At 40.0% G+C, this 23,055-nt stretch overlaps 1 protein-coding gene across 4 annotated transcripts in view; it reads left to right on the top strand.

Annotated features, from left to right (window-relative positions):
* MAP3K19 (mitogen-activated protein kinase kinase kinase 19) overlaps positions 1-23,055 on the top strand; it is a 96,901-nt gene that overhangs the window by 47,249 nt on the left and 26,597 nt on the right. For all 4 annotated transcript variants that reach the window (XM_063694780.1, XM_004032585.5, XM_055380794.1 and 1 more), the window contains 3 exons: positions 11,570-11,666; positions 17,062-17,140; positions 18,080-18,339. In XM_063694780.1, the coding sequence (XP_063550850.1) occupies positions 11,570-11,666; positions 17,062-17,140; positions 18,080-18,339 (436 nt within the window). The remainder of the gene's footprint in view (positions 1-11,569; positions 11,667-17,061; positions 17,141-18,079; positions 18,340-23,055) is intronic.

Below are 23,055 nucleotides of genomic sequence, written 5' to 3'. Positions count from 1 at the left end.
CAAGATAGCCAAGGGTTACCAGGTATTTGAGGAAAGATTCCAATATGAAAAGTAGCATCAAAACAACAAGGAATGCAGATGACATCAGGAGCACAAAAAAATGAAGGGGAAGAAATAGTTTTAAAGGGAGGAGAGAAAAATAAAGAAAAAAATGTTATCAGAACCAAATGATATGAGTTTTCAAGTTTAAAGCACCCATCACTGCAAGACCCATCATTGCAGGACAGTGACTAAGTAAATTACCTTAAAGTATTATGAACTTTTAAAGCACTGAGGCTACAAGAGAATCCTAAAAGTTTTCAAAGAAAGAGAGAGAGATAATATAAAGGATAGGAAACTAGAATGGCACCAGATGTCTTAAAAATACCGTTGTAAGCTACAAATATATGGAGCAATAAAAGACCTCTACACTGAAAGTAGTAAAATATTGCTGAAAATTTTAGGAAGACTTAAATAAATAGAATGATGTAACATGTTAGTGGATTGGAAAATTTACTTTTATAAAGATGTCAATTCTGCCAAATTCGTTTGTAGATTCAACACAGTCCCAATCAAAACCTAGCAGGTTTGTGTGTGTGTGTAAATTAAGCTGATTCTAAATTCATATAGAAAGGCAAAAGGCCAAGAATACTGAGGGCAATATTGAAGAAGAACAAAGTAGGAAGATTTATGCTACTAGATATCACGTCCTATTATAAAGCTAAATCAATTAAGGCAGTGTGATATTGCTAGAAATATAGATAAATCCATTACCTGATTTATGACAAAGTTCATGCTGCAGTGAAATAGGGGAAAGAATTTTCAATACATGGTTCTGGGTTGCATGGATAGTCATATACAAAACAATACGTATGTTGACCCCTACCTCACACCATATACAAAATCAATTCCACATTGATTGGAACAGCTCACTGCAGCCTAGCATTCCTGAGCCCAAGCAAAACTCCTGCTTCAGTCTCCTGAGTAGCTGGGACTGCAGGCACGTGCCACCATTCCTGGATAATTTTTTTCAATTTGTTTTTGGTAGAGATGGGGTCTTGCTTTGTTGCCCAGGCTGTTCTTGAACTCCTGGCTTCAAACAATGTCCCTGCCTCATCCTCCCAAAATGCTGGAATTATAGATGTGAGCCATTTTGCCTGACCACACTAACCGTTTTGAAAGAAAATGTAAGAAAATCTTTGTGACCTTGGAGCTGGCAACAAATTTTTTTTTTTTTTATTTTTATTTTTTGAGATGGAGTCTTGCTTTGTTGCCAGGCTAGAGTGCTGTGGCGCAATCTCGGCTCACTGCAACCTCCAACTCCCTGGTTCAAGGGATTCTCCTGCCTCCGCCCCCCGAGTTGCTGGGATTATAGGCATGCACCACCATGCCCGGCTAATTTTTGTATTTTTAGTAGAGATGGGGTTTCACTATGTTGGCCAAGATGGTCTTGCTCTCCTGACCTTGTGATCCACCCACCTTGGCCTCCCAAAGTGCTGGAATTACAGGCATGAGCCACTGTGCCCGGCCAACAATTTTTACAACAGAACACGCACCACAAAAAATGCTTGCCATAAAAGAAAAGTTAATTAAATGGGCTATATTAAATGAAGCATTTCTTTTTATCTAAAGACATCATTAAGATAATAATAAGCAACTCATAAGGTGAGAAAAGATACTTAAAATGTATGTATCTGACAAAGGACCTGCATTCAGAAAAAATTTAAAAACTCCCACAAATTAGGAACAGATAGGCTAATAGAAAGTGGGCAAAAACTTGATCAGACACTTAGCAAAAAAAAGATGTCTAAATGGCCAACAAAATATATTAAAAGATGCTCAGCTTTTAGTCATTGGATAAATGTAATTTTAAACAACAATGTGATAACACTGCACATCCACAGAATGATTACAATTTTACAAGTTGGGAAATATCAAGTGTTGACAAGGATGTAGGGCAACAAGAACTTTCATGCACTGCTGATGGGAGAATGAACTGTTAGAATAATTTAGAAAGCTGTCTTTTGGTGTCTGTTAAAGAGAAATATATGCATACTCCATAATCCAGCAATTCTGCTCCTAAGTACATACCTAACAGAAATGCATCATATGTTTACCATAAGCTACATATTACAATGATCATAGCAGCACTATTATAATAGCCCCCAAATGGAAAATACCCAAGTGCCTATCAAGAATAGAAAGGATACATAAATTGTGGTATATTCACATAGTGTAAAACTACACATAAATGAGAATGAGAGTGAATGATCTAAAATTACATGCAAAAATACAGATGAATCTCACAAATACACTGTTGAGCAAAAGAAACCAGACATAAAAAATTAAATCCTGTATGGGTCTATTTATATAAAAACAAAAGGAGGAATAACAAAGCTAATCTATGGTGTTAGAATTCAGAATAGCACTTGCATGAGAGTGTTCTTTGGGGATATTGGTAGTGTTCTTTTATTTGATCTGGGTCCTGGATACACAAATGTATTTGGTTTATTAAAATTAATCTATACACATATGGTAAGTGAACTTTTCTGAGTGTATGCTATACTAAAATCAAAAGTAATGGAAAAGGGGTGGAGTAGGGAATGTCCTCAAATATCTGACACACACAAAAAAGAATATGGTTTTCAGACAGGCATGGCTGTGGATACCTGTACTTGTGGTCCCAGCTACTCAGGAGGCTGAGATGGGAGGATAACTTGAGCCCAGGAGTTTGAGACCAGCCTGGACAACATGCCTTTTTTTTTTCTTTTCTTGTTTTTTGGAGACAGGGTCTCACCCTGTCACCTAGGCTGGGGTGCAGTAGCCAGTGGCATGATCACAGCTTACTGCAACCTCCGCCTTCTGGGCTCCAGCAAACCTCCCACCTCAGCCTCCTAAGTAGCTGGGATTACAGGCATGCTCCACCAGGCTCAGCTAATTTTTGCATTTTTTTGTAGAGATGGGGTTTCACCATGTCACCCAGGCTGATCTCGAACTCCTGGCCTGAAGTGATCTGCCCACCTCAGATTCCCAAAGTGCTGGGATTACAGATGTGAACCACTGGCCCGAATGAATGTGGTTTTCAAACTAGGATTCTATGCCCAAACAAACTCTCAGTTAAGCATTAGAGTTGAATAAAGACATTTTTCAGACACAGAAATCTCAAACATATTACTTCTGATACACCTTTTAAGGAAGCTACTAAGTGCTCTATTAAATTGAAAAAGTAAATAAAGAAAGAGGAAAAAATAGGATCTGTGACTCAGAGGATCAAGAGAGAGGAGGGAATCATTGGTATAATGAAGAAGGCAGGTCCCAGGACTTCAGCTAGTTAGCAACTCTAGAAAACAAAGAGCTCAGATGATTGGGGGATTGGGGTGGGGGCAGGGAGCAGGACAGAGGAGGGAAACAGAACAGATATTGTTGTCTGATAAATTTCACCAAGTGGCAAGACCATTGTAGGTTGGGAAGATTTAGGCTTTAAATAAAAGGACGTAAGAAAGTAAATAAAATAAACCAACTAGAAATTAAAAAACCAAGGGATGAGGGGAAGGAAGGATGAATAGGCAGAGCAAAGAAGATTTTTAGGGCACTGAAACTACTCTGTATGATTCTATAATGGTGGATACAGGTCATTATACATTTGTTCAAACCCATAGAATGTACAACACCAGGAGTGAACCTTAATGTTAACTACAGACAACTGTAACAAATGTACCACTCTGGAGGGCGATGTTAATAATGGGTGAGGCTGTGCATGTGTGGGAGCAGGGGGTATATGGGAAATCCCTATACCTTCTTCTTCTTCTTCTTCTTTTTTTTTTTTTTGGGACGGACTCTTACTCTGTCGCCTAGGCTGGAGCGCGATCTTGGCTCACTGCAACCTTCACCTCCTGGGTTCAAGTGATTCTTCTGCCTCAGCTTCCTGAGTAGCTGGGGTTACAGGCATGCGCCACCATGTCTGGCTAATTTTTGTATTTTTAGTAGAGACAGGGTTTCACCATGTTGGCCAGGCTCGTCTCAAACCCTTGACCTTAGGTGATCCATCCACCTTGGCCTCCCAAAGTGTTAGGATCACAGGCGGGAGCCACTGTGCCCGGCCTATACCTTCCTCTTAATTTCTCTGTGAACTTAAAATGTCCCTAAAAATAAAGTCTATTCAAACAAACATACAAACAAACAAACAAACAAGGGTTTGGGGGTTTGTTCTGGAAAATAAAACAGTTATACAAGAAAGAAAGCATAATCATACTATATTACAATTGTACTACTACATAGTACAATATCCTCATAATCAAAATTAGCCATTGACTGTTGATTTAACAGCAAAGAAGGTAAATGTATTGGGAGGATGGAGGCAGGGCATAAGAACATTAAATTATTAACTGCCATAATAAGTCAATAGATGATGCCTCACTTTGATGAATCAAGAGACAGCATGATAACTATGCAGAAATACAGAAGAAAATACCAAAAGAAACAGCTAAAAGTTTGGAAGTGGTTGCCTCTGAGGAAAACGGTGACTGTTTTTCTCGGTATAAGTCTTTTACCATTATTTGATTTTTTTTACATGTGCAGTTTAATTTTGATAAAAATTAAGTGAAAATTAAAAATAAACGGTTAAATCAAGACTTCTCTGGGACATGGGATGGGATGAGCTACCATGGAAACATTTCTTTTTAAATCCTATTTGAATATTTTAGCTTTGCGCATTTATAAATTTTCTAAGTAGTTTAGTCTGCTTCCTACCAAAGTGGAATTTAGTACCCTGGTTCCCAACAAGGGAGTGATTCCCAGCGCCCACCTCCCACCCCTCCCACCCTAGGGGGTCATTTGACAATGTTTGCAGACATTTCTGGTATCATCACTAGGGGAGAATGCAACTGGCATCTAGTGGGTACAAGCCAGGGACGCTCCTAAACATCCTATCAGACACACGACAGCCCCCACAGCCAAGAATTATCTGGTCTTGAATGTCAACAGTGCTGAGACTGAGAAATTTGCTACATTTTGTCACAATATTGAAGGTTGCACTGTGTTTGGTTACTAATATTATATAGTAATCAAAATAAAATACCTAGAGACAAATCTTTAAGGTGAGTGTCATGCATAAGATATTGATAAACAAAAACATACTTTTTATTTTTATGGTCTAAGCAATTTTCTTTTTAAAAGGACTAACTATATCACTTCATATTAATACATTGAAATAAATGTTTAAAAACATTTTTGTAGAGATGGGGTCTCACTATGTTGCCCAGGCTGGTCTCAAACTCCTGGCCTCAGCCAGGTGTGGTGGCATGCACCTGTAGAACCAACTACTTGGGAGGCTGAGGCAACAGGATCATTCAAGCCCAGGAGTTCAAAGTTACAGTGAGCTATGATCACACCACTGCACTCCAGCCAGGATGACAGAGCGAGAGTCTGTTTCTAAAAAACAAACAAACAAACAAACAAACAAACAACATCAAACTCTTAGTCTCAAGAGATTCTCCCACTTCTGTCTCCTAAAGTGCAGGGATTACAGGTGTGAGCCACCGTGCCTGATCAGTACATTTTTTGAGGCAACTTTAAAACTTTTTTTTTTTTTTTTTTTGAGACAGAGTCTCGCTCTGTCGCCCAGGCTGGAGTGCAGTGGCGCGATCTTGGCTCACTGCAAGCTCCGCCTCCCGGGTTCACGCCATTCTCCTGCCTCAGCTTCCCGAGTAGCTGGGACTACAGGGGCCCGCCACTAAGCCTGGCTAATTTTTTGTATTTTTAGTAGAGACGGGGTTTCTCCGTGTTAGCCAGGATGGTCTCGATCTCCTGACCTCGTGATCCACCCGCCTTGGCCTCCAAAAGTGCTGGGATTACAGGCGTGAGCCACCGCGCCTGGCAAAACTTTTTTCAAAAAACTTTCATTAGGTGTTTTTTTTTATTGTAGCTGAAATAAAGTTTAAACTCCTTTTTGAGGGAGAAATGGACTTTTTCAGTATTATATTTGCCTTTCCTTCCTTAGTGGTTTAACTGGGGTTTAAATCCCTTTCACTCTTTTCTTTAAATGAAAGCTTTGTTTTCTTTTTGGTTGTCTGAAATAGGTTTTTATAGTTTACAAATATAAGCAGCTGCCTTGCATGTAGGACAGCTCCAGAGAGGCTTGTTATAGACTCACCCAGTCATCTTTTTTCATCTGAGGAGAATCTTCTTTCAAAATTTTATCATAGGCTGGATATGGTGGCTCATGCCTGTGATCTCGGCACTTGGGGAGGCTGAAGTGGGAAGATCCCTTGAGTCCAGGCATTCGAGACACTCCTGGGCAACATAATAAGACTTTGTCTCTACAAAAAAATTAAAAAATTAGCTGGTTATGGTGGCGTGCCTCTGTAGTTCCAGTTACTTCCTGGAGGCTGAGGTGGGAGAACCACTTGAACACAGGAGTTTGAGGCTGCAGTGAACTGTAATTGTGCTGCTGCATTCCAGCCTCGGCGACAGAGTGAGCTCCCATGTCTCTAAAATATAAAAATAAAAAAAATTTAATTACGTCTGACTTCCATCATGCCTTTACCTTCTGTATGTTTGGTATGCTGTTGTCTGCAGGCTAGAATGTGATGCTCTATTTCTTATCCATCTATCAGCTCCCGTGGTGTTGTCAATGGTTTATGAAATCCATCTATGTTTGGGACTTGCTATTCTGATGTTTTCTCTCTTTTACTCACTCCTAGATGACACTATTTCAATTCTCCTCCTTGTGGCACCCAAGCACATCTTAAAGTCATTGCTGGTTAGATTTATAAAATAAGTTAGAAAATTCTGAGCTGTTTCTGTTTGAGTCTTCACTTCCGTCATCACCTTCAAAGTAGATCTTACTCCCTACATCCTTTTTGATTGTGATACTTATGGTTTTTCAGTTTGTTCCAGCGTATAAATTTTTGTCAGGTACTTATAGGGATCACACATCTTTTATTATTATTTTTTCTATGCAAAACTTATCAATTAGGTTTGAGTATCCTTTCCCTTTATTTTGCTCATTAATTCATTTTTTTTCTGGTTCTTGTTGAAATTCATTGTTTCAAACTTTTCATGCTAACAAGATCACTGAGTGGTCACAACCTCTGGACCCAGATTTCACAGTCTGGGTGTAAATTCTGGCTCTGCCACTGGCTAGCTGTGTGACCTCGTGTAAGCTACTTAACTTTTCTGGGCCTCAGGTACAAAATGAAGATAATAGATCCTAACTTTAGAGTTGTGAGGATTAAATTAGTTAACCCATTTATGCTTAGTGTTCCATTATTGGAACGGTGAGCTTGTGGGGGTTATTTATATCCCACTGCTCAAGGTCATTGCCAAGGTCTGATTTTTCACACAAAAAAATTCGCAACCTCCGAGATAAATGGGTTAATATGTGTAACGCATATAGAACAGTGTCTGGTACTATATATGTAAATGCTAGTCATCATTATGGATTTTGTAGGTGGGTATGACCACACTGCCGGCTTCCAACTTTTCCTACAGGACCAACTGACAAATGAACTGAATAGTTGAGATTGACCACAGCCCAGTAATCAACATGGAAACTTGATGTGAGAACCTGCTGTATGACTAACACTTCCAAATGAAGGCTGCTGTTTTCTCAAAGCTTAGCATAAAAATTTCACTGAATCACTGTAATTAAACGAAATGGTAGAAATGTGTTTTGAGGTCTCTTAGAGTGTTCTAGACTAAGGATCTACACAAAAACTATATATAATACTAAAAAAGAAAAATTCAAATGACCCATAAGCATCTAAAACTATCTCCAACTTTTCTATTAATCAAAGTATTAACATTCAAACAATAATAAGAAGACCAATTCCATCTATTACATTAAATATAATAAAATGAAAAGTCAGCCAGACGTGGTGGCAGGTGCCTGTAATCCCAGCTCTTTGGGAGGCAGAGGGAGGTGGATTACTTGAGATCAGGAGATCGAGACCAGCCTGGTAAACATATTGAAATGCCATCTCTACTAAAAATACAAAAAAAAAAAAAAAAATTAGCCAGCCATGGTGGTGGGCACCTGTAACCCCAGCTACTTGGGAGGCTAAGGCAGGAGAATCGCTTGAACCTGGAAGGTGGAGTTTGCAGTGAGCCGAGATTGCATCACAGCACTCCAGCCTGGGCAACAGAGCAAGACTCTGTCTCAAAAAATAAAAAATAAAATGAAAAGGGGCAGGGTATGGTGGTACATACTTATAGTTCCAGCTACTTAGGAGGCTGAGGTGGGAGGGTCACCTGAGCCCAGGAGTTCAAGGCTGCAGTGAGCCATGATAGTGCCACTGCATTCCAGCCTGTGTGCCAGAGTGAGACACTGCCTCAAAATAATAACAATAATCATATAAACACCTGTGAAAAGAAGGGAAAACAATAATAATTAATTAATTAAATAAAAAGGAATGATGATAAGGGAGAAGATATGATATAGCACATTCATGCACTGCTGGTGGATTATAAATAGGTATAAACTTTACTTTTAAGGCAATGTGTGCACAAAAAAACAACTTTTTCATAGTCTTTGGATCAATAATTCCATATCTAGGGATCTACTCTAAAGAAATAATGCAAAATTGGGGTATTAGTTGCAAATATTTAATAATACTATGTGTAACAGTGAAGAATTTTAAATTACCTAGTAAGCATCATGGGAGTTACATTGTAAGACTAACGGGGCTTATTAAAGAAGTACTATTGGCTGAGCGTGGTGGCTCACACCTGTAATCCCAGCACTTTGGGAGGCCGAGGCAGGCAGATCATGAGGTCGGAAGTTTGAGACCAGCCTGGCCAGCATGGTGAAACCTCGTCTCTACTAAAAATACAAAAATAAGGCGGGCGTGGTGGCGGGTGCCTGTAGTCTCAGCTACTCGAGAGGCTGAGACAGGAGAATCTCTTGAACCCGGGAGGTGGAGGTTGCAGTGAGCTGAGGTCGCACCACTGCACTCCAGCCTGGGCAACAGAGCAAGACTCCATCTCAAAAAAAAAAGAAGTACTATTATGACCCTCTGATATTTGTTGAAGGAAAGAAATTTTAAATTCCATTAAAATTAAAATGACACTTACTTAGTAAATTGCTTATGAATTTACACTTAAGTGAAAAAGCCAGATACAAAAATTATGTGATGCAACTATATTTTTAAATACTTAGGAGAAACACAAAGAAAATATGATTCCTGTGTTAACAGTGTTTGCTCTTTGGTTGTCAGGTTATAGGTGATTTTTTAAATTTTGCTTTAAAAAATACTTTTTTGTATTTTCATATGTTCTAGGAAGAATAAATCCCCCTTTGTGATTTGATAGGAAGGAGGAGGAATTTGCCAGATAATGGTAGAATTTTTGAAATACAGAGAAGGTTAAGCAGTGAAATTGACGACAGCCTAGGAGCCGAGTGAACCCATCCGCCATTGACAACCAGGATAGTCTGAGGTAGGGCACCCAACTTTTGCCAGGAGATAGAAAATGCTTTAGAAAGTATTAATAAGGGTAGTGGGGAGTAGGAAGGAAGGGGGATGGTTAATGGGTACAAAAAAAATAGCTAGAAAGAATGAATAATCAACCCAATGAGAGAACAAAAAGAAAAAAAAAGGAAAAGAAAGAGTAAGACCTAGTATTGATAGCACAACAGGGTGACTATAGTAATAATTTAATTGTACATTTAAAAATAACTAAAAGTATAATTGAATCATTTGTAACACAAAGGATAAATGCTTGATGTGATGAATACTCCATTTACCCTGATGTCATTATTATGCATTGCATGCCTATATCAAAATATCTCCTGTACCCCATAAATATATATACCTATGTACCCATAAAAATTAAAAAACAATGTTTAAGTATAAACTGCTGAATAAAAGTAAGGTATGACAACTAAGTTATTATGATTGAATACCTAAAATATTTTTAATGACTGTATAAATTGAGGGTTTTACTTCTGGTTTTTTTTTTGAGACAGGGTCTCACTCAGTTGCCCAGGCTGGAGTGCAGTGGCGCAATCATGGCTCACTGCAGCCTCAACCTCCTATGGCTCAAATGATCCTCGCACCTTAGCCTCCTGAGTAGTTGGGACTACAGGCACGTGCCACCATGCCTGGCTAATTTTTGTATTTTTTGTAGAGATGGGGCTTCACCATGTTGTCCAGGCTGGCCTCAAGCAATCCACCCATCTCGGCCTCCCAAAGTGCTAGGATTATAGGTGTGACTCACCATGCCTGGCCAGGTTTTACTTTTATTTCCTTTTTCTTTTCTTCTTCTTTTCTTTTTTCTCTCTCTCTCTTTCTCTCTCTCTTTTCTTTTCTTTTCTTTCTTTTGACAGGGTCTCACTCTGTCACCCAGGCTGGAGTGCAGTGGCGTGACCCTAGCTCACCATAGCCTTGACCTCCCGGGTTCAAGCCATCCTCCTGCCTCAGCCTGCCAAGTAGCTGGGACAACAGGGGTGTGCCATCACGTCCGGCTAATTTTTGTATTTTCAGTAGAGACAGGGTTTTTGCCATGTTGCCCAGGCTGGTCTCGAACTCCTGAGCTCAAGTGATCCACCCGCCTCAGCCTCCCAAAGTGCTGGGATTACAGGAGTGAACCACCATGCCTGGCCAACTTTTATTATTTGCTACGACAATTAAAATGAACAAGGAGAGAAAAGCAAGAAATTTCCTAGCTCTCTTGGGAATTAATAAATGAGCTATCAGAGAATTTTTGTGACTCGCCACTTCTCTGACATTTCAGATGACAGGCTTGAGCACTTAGGGCAAAGACTTATTGTCCATCATTCGCCTTAAATAGGTAGTCCACCTAGATCATAGAAACCAGACGGATAGTTGTAACATTCGGGTTGTGATGGGATGTTTTAACTTGGATCTATCATGGTTCTAGAAATTTAAAGGCACAAAATCATCAGCTATAACTTCGAATGAAGGAAACTATCAAAAACAATGAATTCTACTAAGAAAACATTTCTTCTTTAAAATGTTTGGAGTACTTTTTGTAAATCAAGTTGGTGTTCAACTATAATGATTATTTTCTAGAGAGTGAAAAGGAAGTTTAAGAGGTTATGCACCATGATTTAGATCAGAACGCCGTCATAGGGAAGACTTTAATCAGCTTTGCTGCCTCCTTTCAGTCTAGGGTTATATCTGTAGCTTCCACAGGGGCAGGGATTTCCATTCTTGCCATATGTAAATAATGCCCCAGGGAGGCATTATGGAAAAGATCATGCTCCTTTGGGGTTGTTCACTGTGAGTGTGGCCAAAGGATTCTTTCCAGTTACCTACCCAGATGGAATTTGGGGCAGCTTAGCAGCCTGGGCACTGAGATGATAAAGTATAAAATACTGAATTTCTATGTGTCGATGTGATTTCAGCTTTGCTCTTCATTTTTGATTATGCAATTAATCACATCCATGACTGTCTGAGCCTAGTGCTCCAAGGGCAGATACTTTCTTATTATTTTAGTCCTAAATACTTTATCCAATTTAAAAGGAATCCATGGTGTAAATCTTTAGCCCAGAAAAATCAACATTCACTCTGCCAACAAACTGGTACATCGAATAACTAATAACTGAGTTTTGAATTTTATGATATTGCAGGAGTTCGACCAAGATGGTGACTGCAGTCATTCCACACTGGTTAATGAAGAAGAAGATCCCAGTGGTGGTAGACAGGACTGGCAACCCAGGAGAGAAGGTACTGGGCTTTACTCCTTAATGTGTTTACAAAGATAACATTATCATAATGGGCTTCTCTCCAATTTCAGAAGGGCTTATTGTAGAAGTTTGAACAACATACACTGGAGCCTATCAGAGGGTAGAGGGAGTGGAGGAGGGAGAGGATCAGGAAAAATAGTTAATGGGTACTAGGCTTAATACCTGGGTGATAAAATAATTTGTACCACAAACCCCCATGACACATGTTTACCTATGGAACAAACCTGCACTTGCACCCCTGAGCTTAACTCTTGCAATAAAAGTTTAAAAAATATATAATAAATAAGTTTGAAAACACAGAAAAAGCCCAAAGGAGAAGAAAAACCACTCATAATACTACCTTTTGGTCCATATCTGAATCAGTGGGTCTAGGCAGCTTGACTGGCCAGAATAGGCAAATGCTCTCTGGCTCTTTTATTCCACCTCACTCCAGCTCAGCCGACCCATTCCCTGTCCATTTCTTTTTGTCTGATAACGTCCTTTCCCCAATTTCTTCCTCTCAGAATCTTCCAGCAGCTTCAGTGATCGGTTCCCTTCCGGAACCACACGTGTCTCCATCAGCCGTTGTCCCTGAGGGGAAGGTGGGGGAGTGTACAAGACCTGAAAGTCCCCACGTCTCGGTCTTTTATTTACAAGGCCATAAGTCTGGAATCTTCCAGAACACCACCCATTTCAAACATGTTATCCTGTCACACCGTAAGTGCCCTTGCACTTAACAAGGTATTTGCAGATTCTCGCCTCAGAACATAGTTGCCACGGCTATCCCATTTGTCTGTCATCTATTCATCCATAACCTTCTTAAAGTAAATGTTTATTTGAACTGCTGCAATTTCTCCCGGGCAATCTTCTGGCTTCTATTTCTAGCACTCCAGGGAAGCTGCCCTCTTTGATGCCCGTGTTTCTCATCCCTTCGCACCTCTCAGAAGGCTGCAGCTCTCCCGAGTAGCGTCTCCTCCGGGAGGTGGTGCGATGCTGCCCTCTCCTGGGCAGCCGCCTGCCTTTCTCACGCCCACTGGGAATCTTCCCTCCCCAGGCTGAGGGCCGAGAGTAATTTAGTAACCATTAAAATTATGAAAACCATTAAGCCTGAAAGAGCTAACAGAAAGAAAATAAACCCCGAAACCGTTCAGAACGGTCCTTGCAGTCCTCCTTCGACTTTCATAGACTTCAAAGCCAAGCTCTTAGAAGCCTAATGGTGTCCCAAGCGCCTTCCAGGAGGTTAAATATTTCATTTATTCTGCTCCATATGGAGATAACTCACCATATGGGATGTTAGCCATTCTTTTAAACTTGATTTGCAATATTTTCAGTTTTCATATGGGAGCCATAATACTTATGAGGCATCTCCACTAAGTTATTTCAGTTTTAAGCTTTTAACAACTTGAGTTACACATTTGGAAGAAGCAATTCTCTTCCTGATAAAATTGCATCTCACAGTTGATAGAGACTTCAGTTGAGCTAGCTACTCTTTCTAATCAGAAATTCTGAAATAAAAGTGTTTTAGATATTATTGTCCATTATATTCATTTTAAATATTGGTTTAAATCTCTTTAAATGGACCAGGCACTGTGGCTCACGCCTGTAATCCCAGCACTTTGGGAGGCCAAGGTGGGCGGATCACCTGAGGTCAGGAGTTCAAGACCAGCCTGGACAACATGGTGAAACCCCGTCTCTACTAAAAATACAAAATTAGCCGGGTGTGGTGGTGCGCACCTGTAATCCCAGCTACTCGGGAGGCTGAGGCAGAAGAATCGTTTGAACCCGGGAGGCGGAGGTTGCAGTGAGCTGAGATTGTACCATTGCACTCCAACCTGGGTGACAGAGTGAGGCTCCGTCTCAAAACAAACAAACAAACAAACACTATTTTCTCAGAACATAACAGACACAAATCTTATAGACTAGAAATTGAGCCTATAAATTTACTGTTTTCATGAGTGAACAAGAGAGCCTATTCCCTAAAACTAATGGGCTTAAAAATATTTTAATTCAGTATAAATTCATCAGGATTTGTAGTTGCAGGTATACAAGAACCTACTCTTGGTTGGGTTAAAAAGGAAGGGAATTTTGAAAGATATTAGGAAGTTCATATACCATTGAAAAACCAGAGGAGAGGAACTTTCTTAGTCCACTCATGCTGCCAAAACAAAATACCATAGACTGGGGGGGCTTAAATAGCAGACATTTATTTTCTCACAGTTCTTAAGAATGGGAAGTCCAAGATCAAGATTCTAGCAGGGATGGGTTTCTGGTGAGGGCTCTCTTCCTGGTTGCAGATGGCTGGTCTGTCCCCACGTGGTCTTTCCTCTGTGCACACACAGGCAGAGCACAAGTGAGTGAGCTCTCTTCTTAGAAGGACACAAATCCAGCTGGATCGGGGCCCCACCCTTGACACCTCATGTAACCTTCGTTTCTTCCTTAGAGGCCCCATCTCCAAATAAGCCACACTTGGGGGTTAGGGCTTCAACGTATTAATTTGCGGTGGGGGACACAAACATTCAGAACATCCAGTCCATAACAGGAAGGCCCCAGGTTGGATTGTCAGGAAGGATTCCCATAACTGCATTTCAAAACTGGCTGCTACTGACCCTCAAATCATGCCACGTCTGCCATAACCAGAGAGCCGCTCCCACTATCAATGTAAGAATCCCCTCCCTCTGCTGGTACCCACATCAGCACACAGCATGCCTGCACCTTATCTTTTTTCATGTAACTCACATGCATCAGTCTCTCAAGTAAGCTTTCTGAATCTAGCAGCTCAGGAAGCCGGAAATACAGCTGTTTTTTTTTTTTAAGTCTGTGTTGAGGTTCACAATTTAGGAAATCATCAAAATGTGAAGATGGCATCAAAATATTTTGAACCTCCATGCTCGCAATCCAGACAGATATGCACATCCATTGAAATAGAACAAGGACCTCATTGATATATGCACCTATTATGTACCCACGGAAATTTAACAAATAAAATAAAATAAAATAAAATAAGGAGACCAAACAGGAAAGTAAGGCTTTTCTGGAGAAAATAATTTTTCTTTATTGCAATCAGTTAGGCTGGGCCTGATTTTAAGTTTTTATTTTAATAATGGTTTTGTCACTAACAACAACAAATTAATGATCATTTTTCTGACTGGTTATGAATGTCATTTTCACCTCTTCTATAAAGAAAATATATTCGTGGCTATGTTGAAATGTTGTCTTTTAATTTCTCTCTATGGTAATATTTTCTGATAGCGTTAATTTACCCTCATTATGTGAAAAATGCACTTGCTAAGAGCAAGTGTTTTGTCTTTACCTGTGACAATGCATCCTCTTCCCTGGCCTACTGGGTAGCTTGAGAGGCCTTATCCACAGCAACATCAGCAACTCACAGTATTCAAGAGGCAGAACAAAGAGAACATCTGTATGTTTCTAGTGGATTTCAGAATCAATATTCTGTAACCTTTTTTCCAATTTAGGACCAACAATTAGGACGGTGGCCATTAGCTCTTAACAATATCTTAAAAGGCAGGTATTTCTTACATGTGCTTATTATATCTTTGTTTCTTGGTTTGAAAAAGAAGTCAGCTGATGAACAGACTTTGAAGCACATTACATTTGTTTGAAAACATTCTGGGTTTATTAATTCTTGACAACTGCAAAAGTACAGTTGTTCTTAAATATGGTTCATGTGAATACACTCAGTTTTCTAACTTCCACAGCAAAGAACTAAATACATTTAGCTTTTGTGCCAGAACATCCTTTTCACTGACAGTTTAGTTATTAGGAATGTATGCTGTATGTTTTTCTCACTCTAACATGTCAGCTAGGTGTTTGCATTCAAGGATGACTACAAAAATGTTATGAAAGACATCCATCTTCCTTTCAAGTAGGAGAATGACCTTGAGCATGTCATGCAAACTCATTGCTATCAGTTTCTTCGTCTCTAAAATGAAAGGCTTGGGTTAGGTGACCTCTAAGTTCCTTCCAGCTCAATAATTCCAAGTCTCTCATTTTTTGTTACATAGTCTGGTGATAGCCTCTTTGAAAACTTAAAAAACAATGGACTATTCCAGGGAAACTTCATTTTTAGACAAGTGTTCCATGCAATTGTATAGTATTAGAAAACATGCAATCAAGTTGTCTCCTTTGAGAAACATTAAGAAAACCAAAGCTAGCTACATTTTTATGGTAGCACAAAACATAATATTGGATAACAATGATAGTAAACACTATTATCATTTGCCTGATTGTAAACAAAACTTTTCATTTTGGAATTTTTTACTGTGTGTTTTTTTTTTAATGCACTTGTTTCATTAAATGGCACAGGTATAAAAATTGAACAACAAAAATGTTTTCACCATGGTAGTTCCTATGTGTTACACAAATATATCCAAAGTCCTTTAAAATAATAAAAATCTACTAATTTAGATAATGATGATAGCTATTAAGCAACTTTCCCAAGTTCACCCAGGAAGTGGCAGAAAAGGGATGTCTGATTCACACCTTAACCTTATCCTCCCTGCGATACTCCTTCCCCAGCCTTCAATTAGTGGAGCTCATACAGCCATTGCTCCTCCAGGCACAAGCAGATTGAGTGAATAAATGGCTCTGACAGATAAATGGATAGAAATGAATACCGGGGCAAGCATTGCGTCCTCCCGGAAGGACACCCCTCTCTGCTCCCACATCACCACTTACTTCTATCACAGTGCTTATCTCACTGCATTCTTTATTTTCTTATCAGCTCTACTAGGGCCTCAGCTGCATCTTGTTTATTTCCCTGTTTTCAGCACAAAGTGCTGGGCTTGGCATATCCTTAATAAAAGTTTGTTAAATGGAAAAAAGGAATGAATGAACACACCTTAAAGAACAGGCAATGTTAGAATAGTTCACACTAGTTTTTTACATAAATTTGCTTAACATCTTATATTGTGAGCAAGTGCGTGTTCTATAGCTTTCTGTCTTAAGGGTTATTCTGGAAATTAGTTCATGAAATGAGACAGGAGATGACCAAAATTACAAATACAAGCAAACATCTTTGGTGTTACATAAATTATCTCATTGAATGCTCACAATAGTTCTGGGAGATAGGTGTCGTTACACTTTATAGAAGGTGATTCTGTTTTCTCCATCCTGAGGACAACATAGTTTGTTATAAAACTTTATCTTACATCTGTAAAATATTATTATATGGTTTTTTGCTCTTTAAGCAAGCATTTATTTAGGATCTATCATATCCTGAACAGGAAAGATACAAAGATGGCTAAACCTCAGCTCCTGATTAATGTCCATTTTGTAATCATTAAGAAGAGATTAGCCAAACAGAAATAAAGTACGTCTCCCGCTTTCCGCTGGAATTCATTACTTTCTTCCTCTACTACTGTGGTATGTTTCTACAGGTGTTGAGATCACTGTAACTTTTCCAAGAGATGTCAGTCCTCCCCAAGAAATGAGCCAAGAAGACTTAAAAGAAAAGAAGTAAGGAATATTCTTTGAAGTATCAGATTTGAAATGAAGTATGAAGCAATGATAGTCATGTGGCAACCTACATTATTAGTAATTGAATCCATAATGATGCTTAAAAGTAGAGGTCACAATAAATAGTATGTGGTAGAGGCCAGATCATAAACACTTTGGCTGTGTGGGCCATATGGTCTCTGTTGTAATGATTCAACTCCGCAACTGTCATTTGAATGCAGCCATAGACAATATGTAAACAAATGAGTGTGGCTGTGATCCAATTAAAGCTACAGAAAAAGGCTGAAGGCTGGATTTGGCCCCCGGGCTGTAGTTTGCTGACCCTACTGCAGGGCAGAGCTACTTAGAATGTGGTTCTGCGGTCCTGTTACTAGTCCATGATGAGGTCAGGACAGGCTGCGAGGGTGACCATTAAAAAAGTTGCAAAGCAATTTGGCAAATAACTTACGTTCATTGATCGGGTAGTGAAACAAATTGAGGCTTATTTTTTGCATGTCTTTTATTTTTCTTCCATTTTTATGGCAATTCATTTATATTTTACAAAAGTATCAGTTCACAATGATTGGAAATTTAAATGCTGGTTCTTCATCAAAAATAGTTTGAGAAACACTGGGCTAGTCAGTACCTGTGGAGATAAAAGGGTACATCCCCCAGGCCTGCCCTTGGTCTCTGATTTCTCTGTGCAAGGAAATGATGATTGGGAAAACGAGAGTGAGCTGAAACCTAATCCATCCAAGCGATGGTACAGAGGGCTAAGGAGGCCAGGAGGAGTCAGCAGGTGGAGATGTCTTACCCTCTCAGGATTCAGCCTTTCCTTTCAGTAGCACCATTTGGAAATAGTTCTTCAAACTTTCTAGTGATGCCCGGCTGGACTGAGGACTGGAGATCCAGAAGATGTGGCAACTGAGTTTTAAATCAAACATTTCCCTCCCCCTTTAGTCAGATAAACTCATCGCATCAAGAATGGGCACAAGCACATGCAGTTTCTCATCCAAATGAAATAGAAACGGTGGAGCTCAGGACAAAGAAGCTGACCATGCGGCCCTTAGTTTTGCAAAAAGAGGAAAGTTCCAGGGAGCTCTGCGATGTGAACTTGGGCTTTTTGCTGCCAAGATCTTGTTTAGAACTAAACATTTCCAAGTCTGTAACCAGAGAAGATGCTCCTCATTTTCTGAAGGAGCAGCAAAGAAAATCTGAAGGTAAGTTGAACATTGAATTCCACAGTGAGTCCTTTTGGTCAACAAATATTTATGTATTGTGCCCGGCACTGTTCTAAATGCTAGAGATAAAGCAGTGAACATACCAGACAATAACCTTAGCCCTTGTGTAATTTACATTCCTGGGGGTCATGGGGGTGCGAGACAGACAATAAACTAGTAAACAAGTAAAATGAAGGATGGCATAATGTTCCAGCAGAAAGAACACTATATGTGCAAATGTTTATATATTTGTTCAAGGAATAGAAGGCAAATATTTTGAGAATATCTTATTGTTTAGATTATTTCATTGCTTATTTCTTTAAACATTTCAGACATTATTTTGTAAACTATACTTGATAATTTCAATATCAATATCCTACTGATTTGCACTATGGTTGGCTTTTTTTCTTGAGTGTTTGAAAATCTTCATTGTGAGCTCATATTTGGTTGATGTTTACCTGTGGGAATCTTGGGGGCCCACGCTGTGGATGCTTTTGGCCAGAAGTATTGAATTTACTTCTACCAGGTCCCAGGGTCATTATGGACTTGAGTCTACGTTAGCCTTATTCCTGGATCCCCAAGTTAATGTGCAAGTCTAAGAGCCAACTTCCAACTACATTGAGCCCAAGACTCATTTGCTAGATAGCAGCACTGATGCCAGCATTTCCCCCTGTGGCAACATTGTCTTTGCTACTTGCTTACCACTGTCCTCAACCAACCAGCCAAAACCACCAGGAACAACCTTATAATCCAACAAGTTACATTCATTGATTTATCACAGTGAGGGAGACTGCATGCCAGTGGAGCTGTGACACATCTTACCAAAAAAAAAAAAAAGAATAATTATTATGGGATTTTAAGAGAAGGGTACATTTTAAGTGAAATTTAAATGAAGCAGTGCTTACTTTTTTTTTTTTTTTTGAGACGGAGTCTCGCTCTGTCGCCAGGCTGGAGCACAGTGGCACAATCTCAGCTCACTGCAACCTCTGCCTCCTGGGTTCAAGCAATTCTCATGCCTCAGCCTCCCAAGTAGCTGGGACTACAGGCGCATGCCACCACGCCCAGCTAATTTTTGTATTTTTAGTAGAGACAGGGTTTCACCATGTTGGCCAGGATGGTGTCGATCTCTTGACCTCGTGATCCTCCCACCTTGGCCTCCCACAGTGCTGGGATTACAGGTGTGAGCCACTGCGCCTGGCCTAAATTTTTTTTTGTTTTATTATACTAAAATGTGTGTAACATAAAATTGACCATTTTAATCATTTTCAAGTGTATAGTTCAGTGGCATTTAAGTACATTCACATTGTTGTATAACCATCACAACTATTCATCCCCAGAACATTTTCTTCTTGCAAAACTGAAACTCTGTGCCCATTAAACAATAACTCTCTATTTCCCACTCTCCCAAAGCCTGTGGCAACCACTATTCTATTTTCTGTCTCAATACGAATTTGACCATTCTAGGTCTTTTATAGAAATGGAATCATGCAATATTTGTCCTGTGTCTGGCTTGTTTCATTTGGCATAATGGTGAAGCAGTGTTTTGATGGGCTATATGTAAAATAGTTCATAAGAAATCTGGACTGTGAAGTGGACCTAGACTCTTGTTCCTTGAAATTTACAAAGTTAGTTCCCAAATCTTGATAGCGTTTTTTTGTTTTTTGTTTGTTGGTTGGTTGGTTGGTTGGTTTGTTTGCGACACGTTCTGGCTGTGTTGCCCAGGCTGGAGTGCAGTGGCATGATCTTGGCTCACTGCAACCTCTGCCTCCTGGGCTCAAGCGATCCTCCCACCTCAGCCTCTTGGGTAGCTGGGACTACAGATGCATGCCACCACGCCTGGCTAGTTTTGTTTGTTTGTTTGTTGGTACAGATGGGGTTTCACCATGTTGCCCAGGCTGTTACTGAACTCTTGGGCTAAAGTGATCCTCCCATCTTGGCCTCCCAAAGTGCTGGAATTACAGGCATGAGCCACCATGTTCAGCTTCAACAGCCTCTTTCAGCCTCATATCTTGCCACTCTTCCTTAGCAGCATGATAAACTTTAGCACACTAAATGCCCTCTATTCCCTAAACATGCATGTGAATATTTGCACCTACTGTTCTTTCTGCTGGAGCATTATGCCATCCTTCAGGTTTTGCCTTAGAAACCCCTTCCTTTGGGAAGTCTTCCTGAACTTCCCAAGACTGGATGAGTTGCCATTTCTTTGTTCTGCTATAGGATCCTGACCTTACCCACAACATAGCACTAATCAAGCATAATTGTCACTATTTGTTTATGTGTTCATCTTCACCGGATTACAAAAGCAAGAATCATTCAACCTCCAAGCACTTGGCATCATACCTGGCACATAGCCATTACAAATGTACTTTTAATTAATAATAACAATAATCAGGTCCAGGGCAGCACTTTGGGAGGCCAAGATGGGCGGATCACTTGAAGTCTCAAAAAAAAAAAAAAAAAAAAAAAGAAATAAGAAGTACTAGCTGTGCACAGGCACACGCCTGTAACCCCAGCACTTTGGGAGGCTGAGGCAGGAGCACTGCTTGAGGCCAGGAGTTTGAGACCAGCCTGGGCAACATAGGCAGACTCCACCTCTAAAAAAAGTACATATATAAAAATAAATTTTAAAAATTAGGTGGCTGTGGTGGTGCACACCTATAGGCTCAGCTACTCGGGAGGCTGAGGTGGGAGGATTGCTTGATTCCAGGAGGCCAAGGCTGCAGTGGATGATGATTAGTCCATTGCACTCCAGCCTGGGTGACAGACCTCATCTCTTTAAAAAAAAAAAGTACAGCTAGTACAAGACTTTCTTCTAGTGTGTACTTTCATATTGCTAAATATCATGTTTAGAATGGTATTTATTGATTGTTCAGTTTGGGCTTCATCTATTAAGATTTATTACTTTTACATTACTTGCCTCACACACAAGCAATGCCCAATTTTCCCAATCTTTGTGTCTATTTTTTTAAAATCAATATTCAATGTCTCTGTTATTATGACTAGGTAAAATATTATTTGCAGCTGAGCTCCATAGTGTGTTGATTACATTTCCTCTCCTTTTAGACATTGTATTTATCTCAGCATTAGTAATAACCACTTCATTTCTTCATTTGCTTACTTTTTGTATATCTGTTACTAATTCATCTCATCCTGTGTATTGCACCTATAAAACAAATCTCAATACAGGTCATTAGATATCAGGCAATCTGTTGGTTCCTTTTGTTTTTGGAGACATTGCTCCTGGACCCTCCTGGCCTCTAATTTTACTCCACACCACCTGCTCTCTGGATCCACTGCCCAGCCGCCCATCTGAGATTCCCTTCGTGTCATCCTGGGAATTCCCTTGCCTCCTTGCTGTGTTGAATCCTTGTGTACTGGATATGTGGCTTAATCTTCCTTTCCTTACTTTTTTTTTTTTTTTTTTTCTTGAGACAGAGTCTGACTCTGTCACCCATGCTTGGAGTGCAATGGCGCGATCTCAGCTCCCTGCAGCCTCTGTCTTCTGGGCTGAAGCCATCCTCCCTCTTCAGCCTCCTGAGTAGCTGGGACTACAGGCATGCACCACCAGGCCTAGCTACTTTAAAAAAATTTCTTTGGTAGCGATGGGGTCTTACTATATTGCCCAGGCTGGTCTTGAACTCCTGGGCTCAAGTGATCTACCCACCTCGGCTTCCCAAAGTGTTGGGATTACAGGCTCGAGCCACCTTGCCTGGCTTCCTTGCTTTACTTAATCCTCTTTTACTAGGGCATATTTCCCAGCAGCTTCTTGAGAAAGGGTACACGGAGAATATGAAAGATAGAGTTGTTTGTTGTCTCTAATTCTTCTGAGCTCTTTTCTTTCTTTCAGTTTGATCTGTTCTCTGTATGTTCATATTGGAGCATTTCCTCACATATCAGTTGAATCACATATCTTCACATATCAGTTGAATTTGTATCTAAAAGAGTTTCACTAAAAAGTTCTGTATGTTTGAGTGAGCTTGTTGAATGGGCCTCAAAGGAGCTGAATAGGTGGAGAACTGGACGATTGATAGAGGGATTCCCAAGTGTCAGCTTGTATAGATCAATGGACCTTTTCTCTCAGCTAGTTTTCCCCAGAGAGATAATCCAAACACCTGCCTGTAGGTTATGAGACTGGAGGCAACATTCTTGGCACTGAATGGGGTTCATATTTCAGTGTGTAGACTCTTCTTTATCCTCATATTTTCACTCCAGCACCCCATTTCTGCTCCCAGCCATACCCAGCTCCTTAGCATCTTTGTTTCAAGCCCTCCAGGGAGTAAACTTCCAGCCAACTGCCAGGAAAGGAGAAGAGTAACTCCTCATAGGGGACAGGGCAGGGAATCCTGTAGTTATTCCAGCACAGACTTATGAGCACCCTCTCGTTTCAGTCTTGCCTGCATCCCTGTCTTCAGAGGTACCTTCAGTTCCCATTCCTTTCTGAAATTCTTATTTCTGGTTGGGCTGTCGCCTTGCAAGCATTGGGCAGAACACAGAAAGCCGACAACTCAATCAGTTATTATTCGTCCATATAGTTTTCTCTGTCCAAAATGTTCATATTGCTCATCTGTTTTATCATTTGGGTGTTTTTATTTTTTGTCCTTATTTACACGTTTTTTAATTCTTTTACTGTGATTTTAGTGTGATTTGTGGAGGGATTGGAGAAAAGCTTGTACATTCAATCTGCCATTTTTAATTGGAACTCTGTACTTATTTTAT

The sequence above is a fragment of the Gorilla gorilla genome, chromosome 11 (genome assembly GCF_029281585.2).
Source record: "Gorilla gorilla gorilla isolate KB3781 chromosome 11, NHGRI_mGorGor1-v2.1_pri, whole genome shotgun sequence".
Classification (NCBI taxonomy): Eukaryota; Metazoa; Chordata; class Mammalia; order Primates; family Hominidae; genus Gorilla; species Gorilla gorilla.
This window is presented reverse-complemented; position numbering and strand designations above follow the sequence as displayed.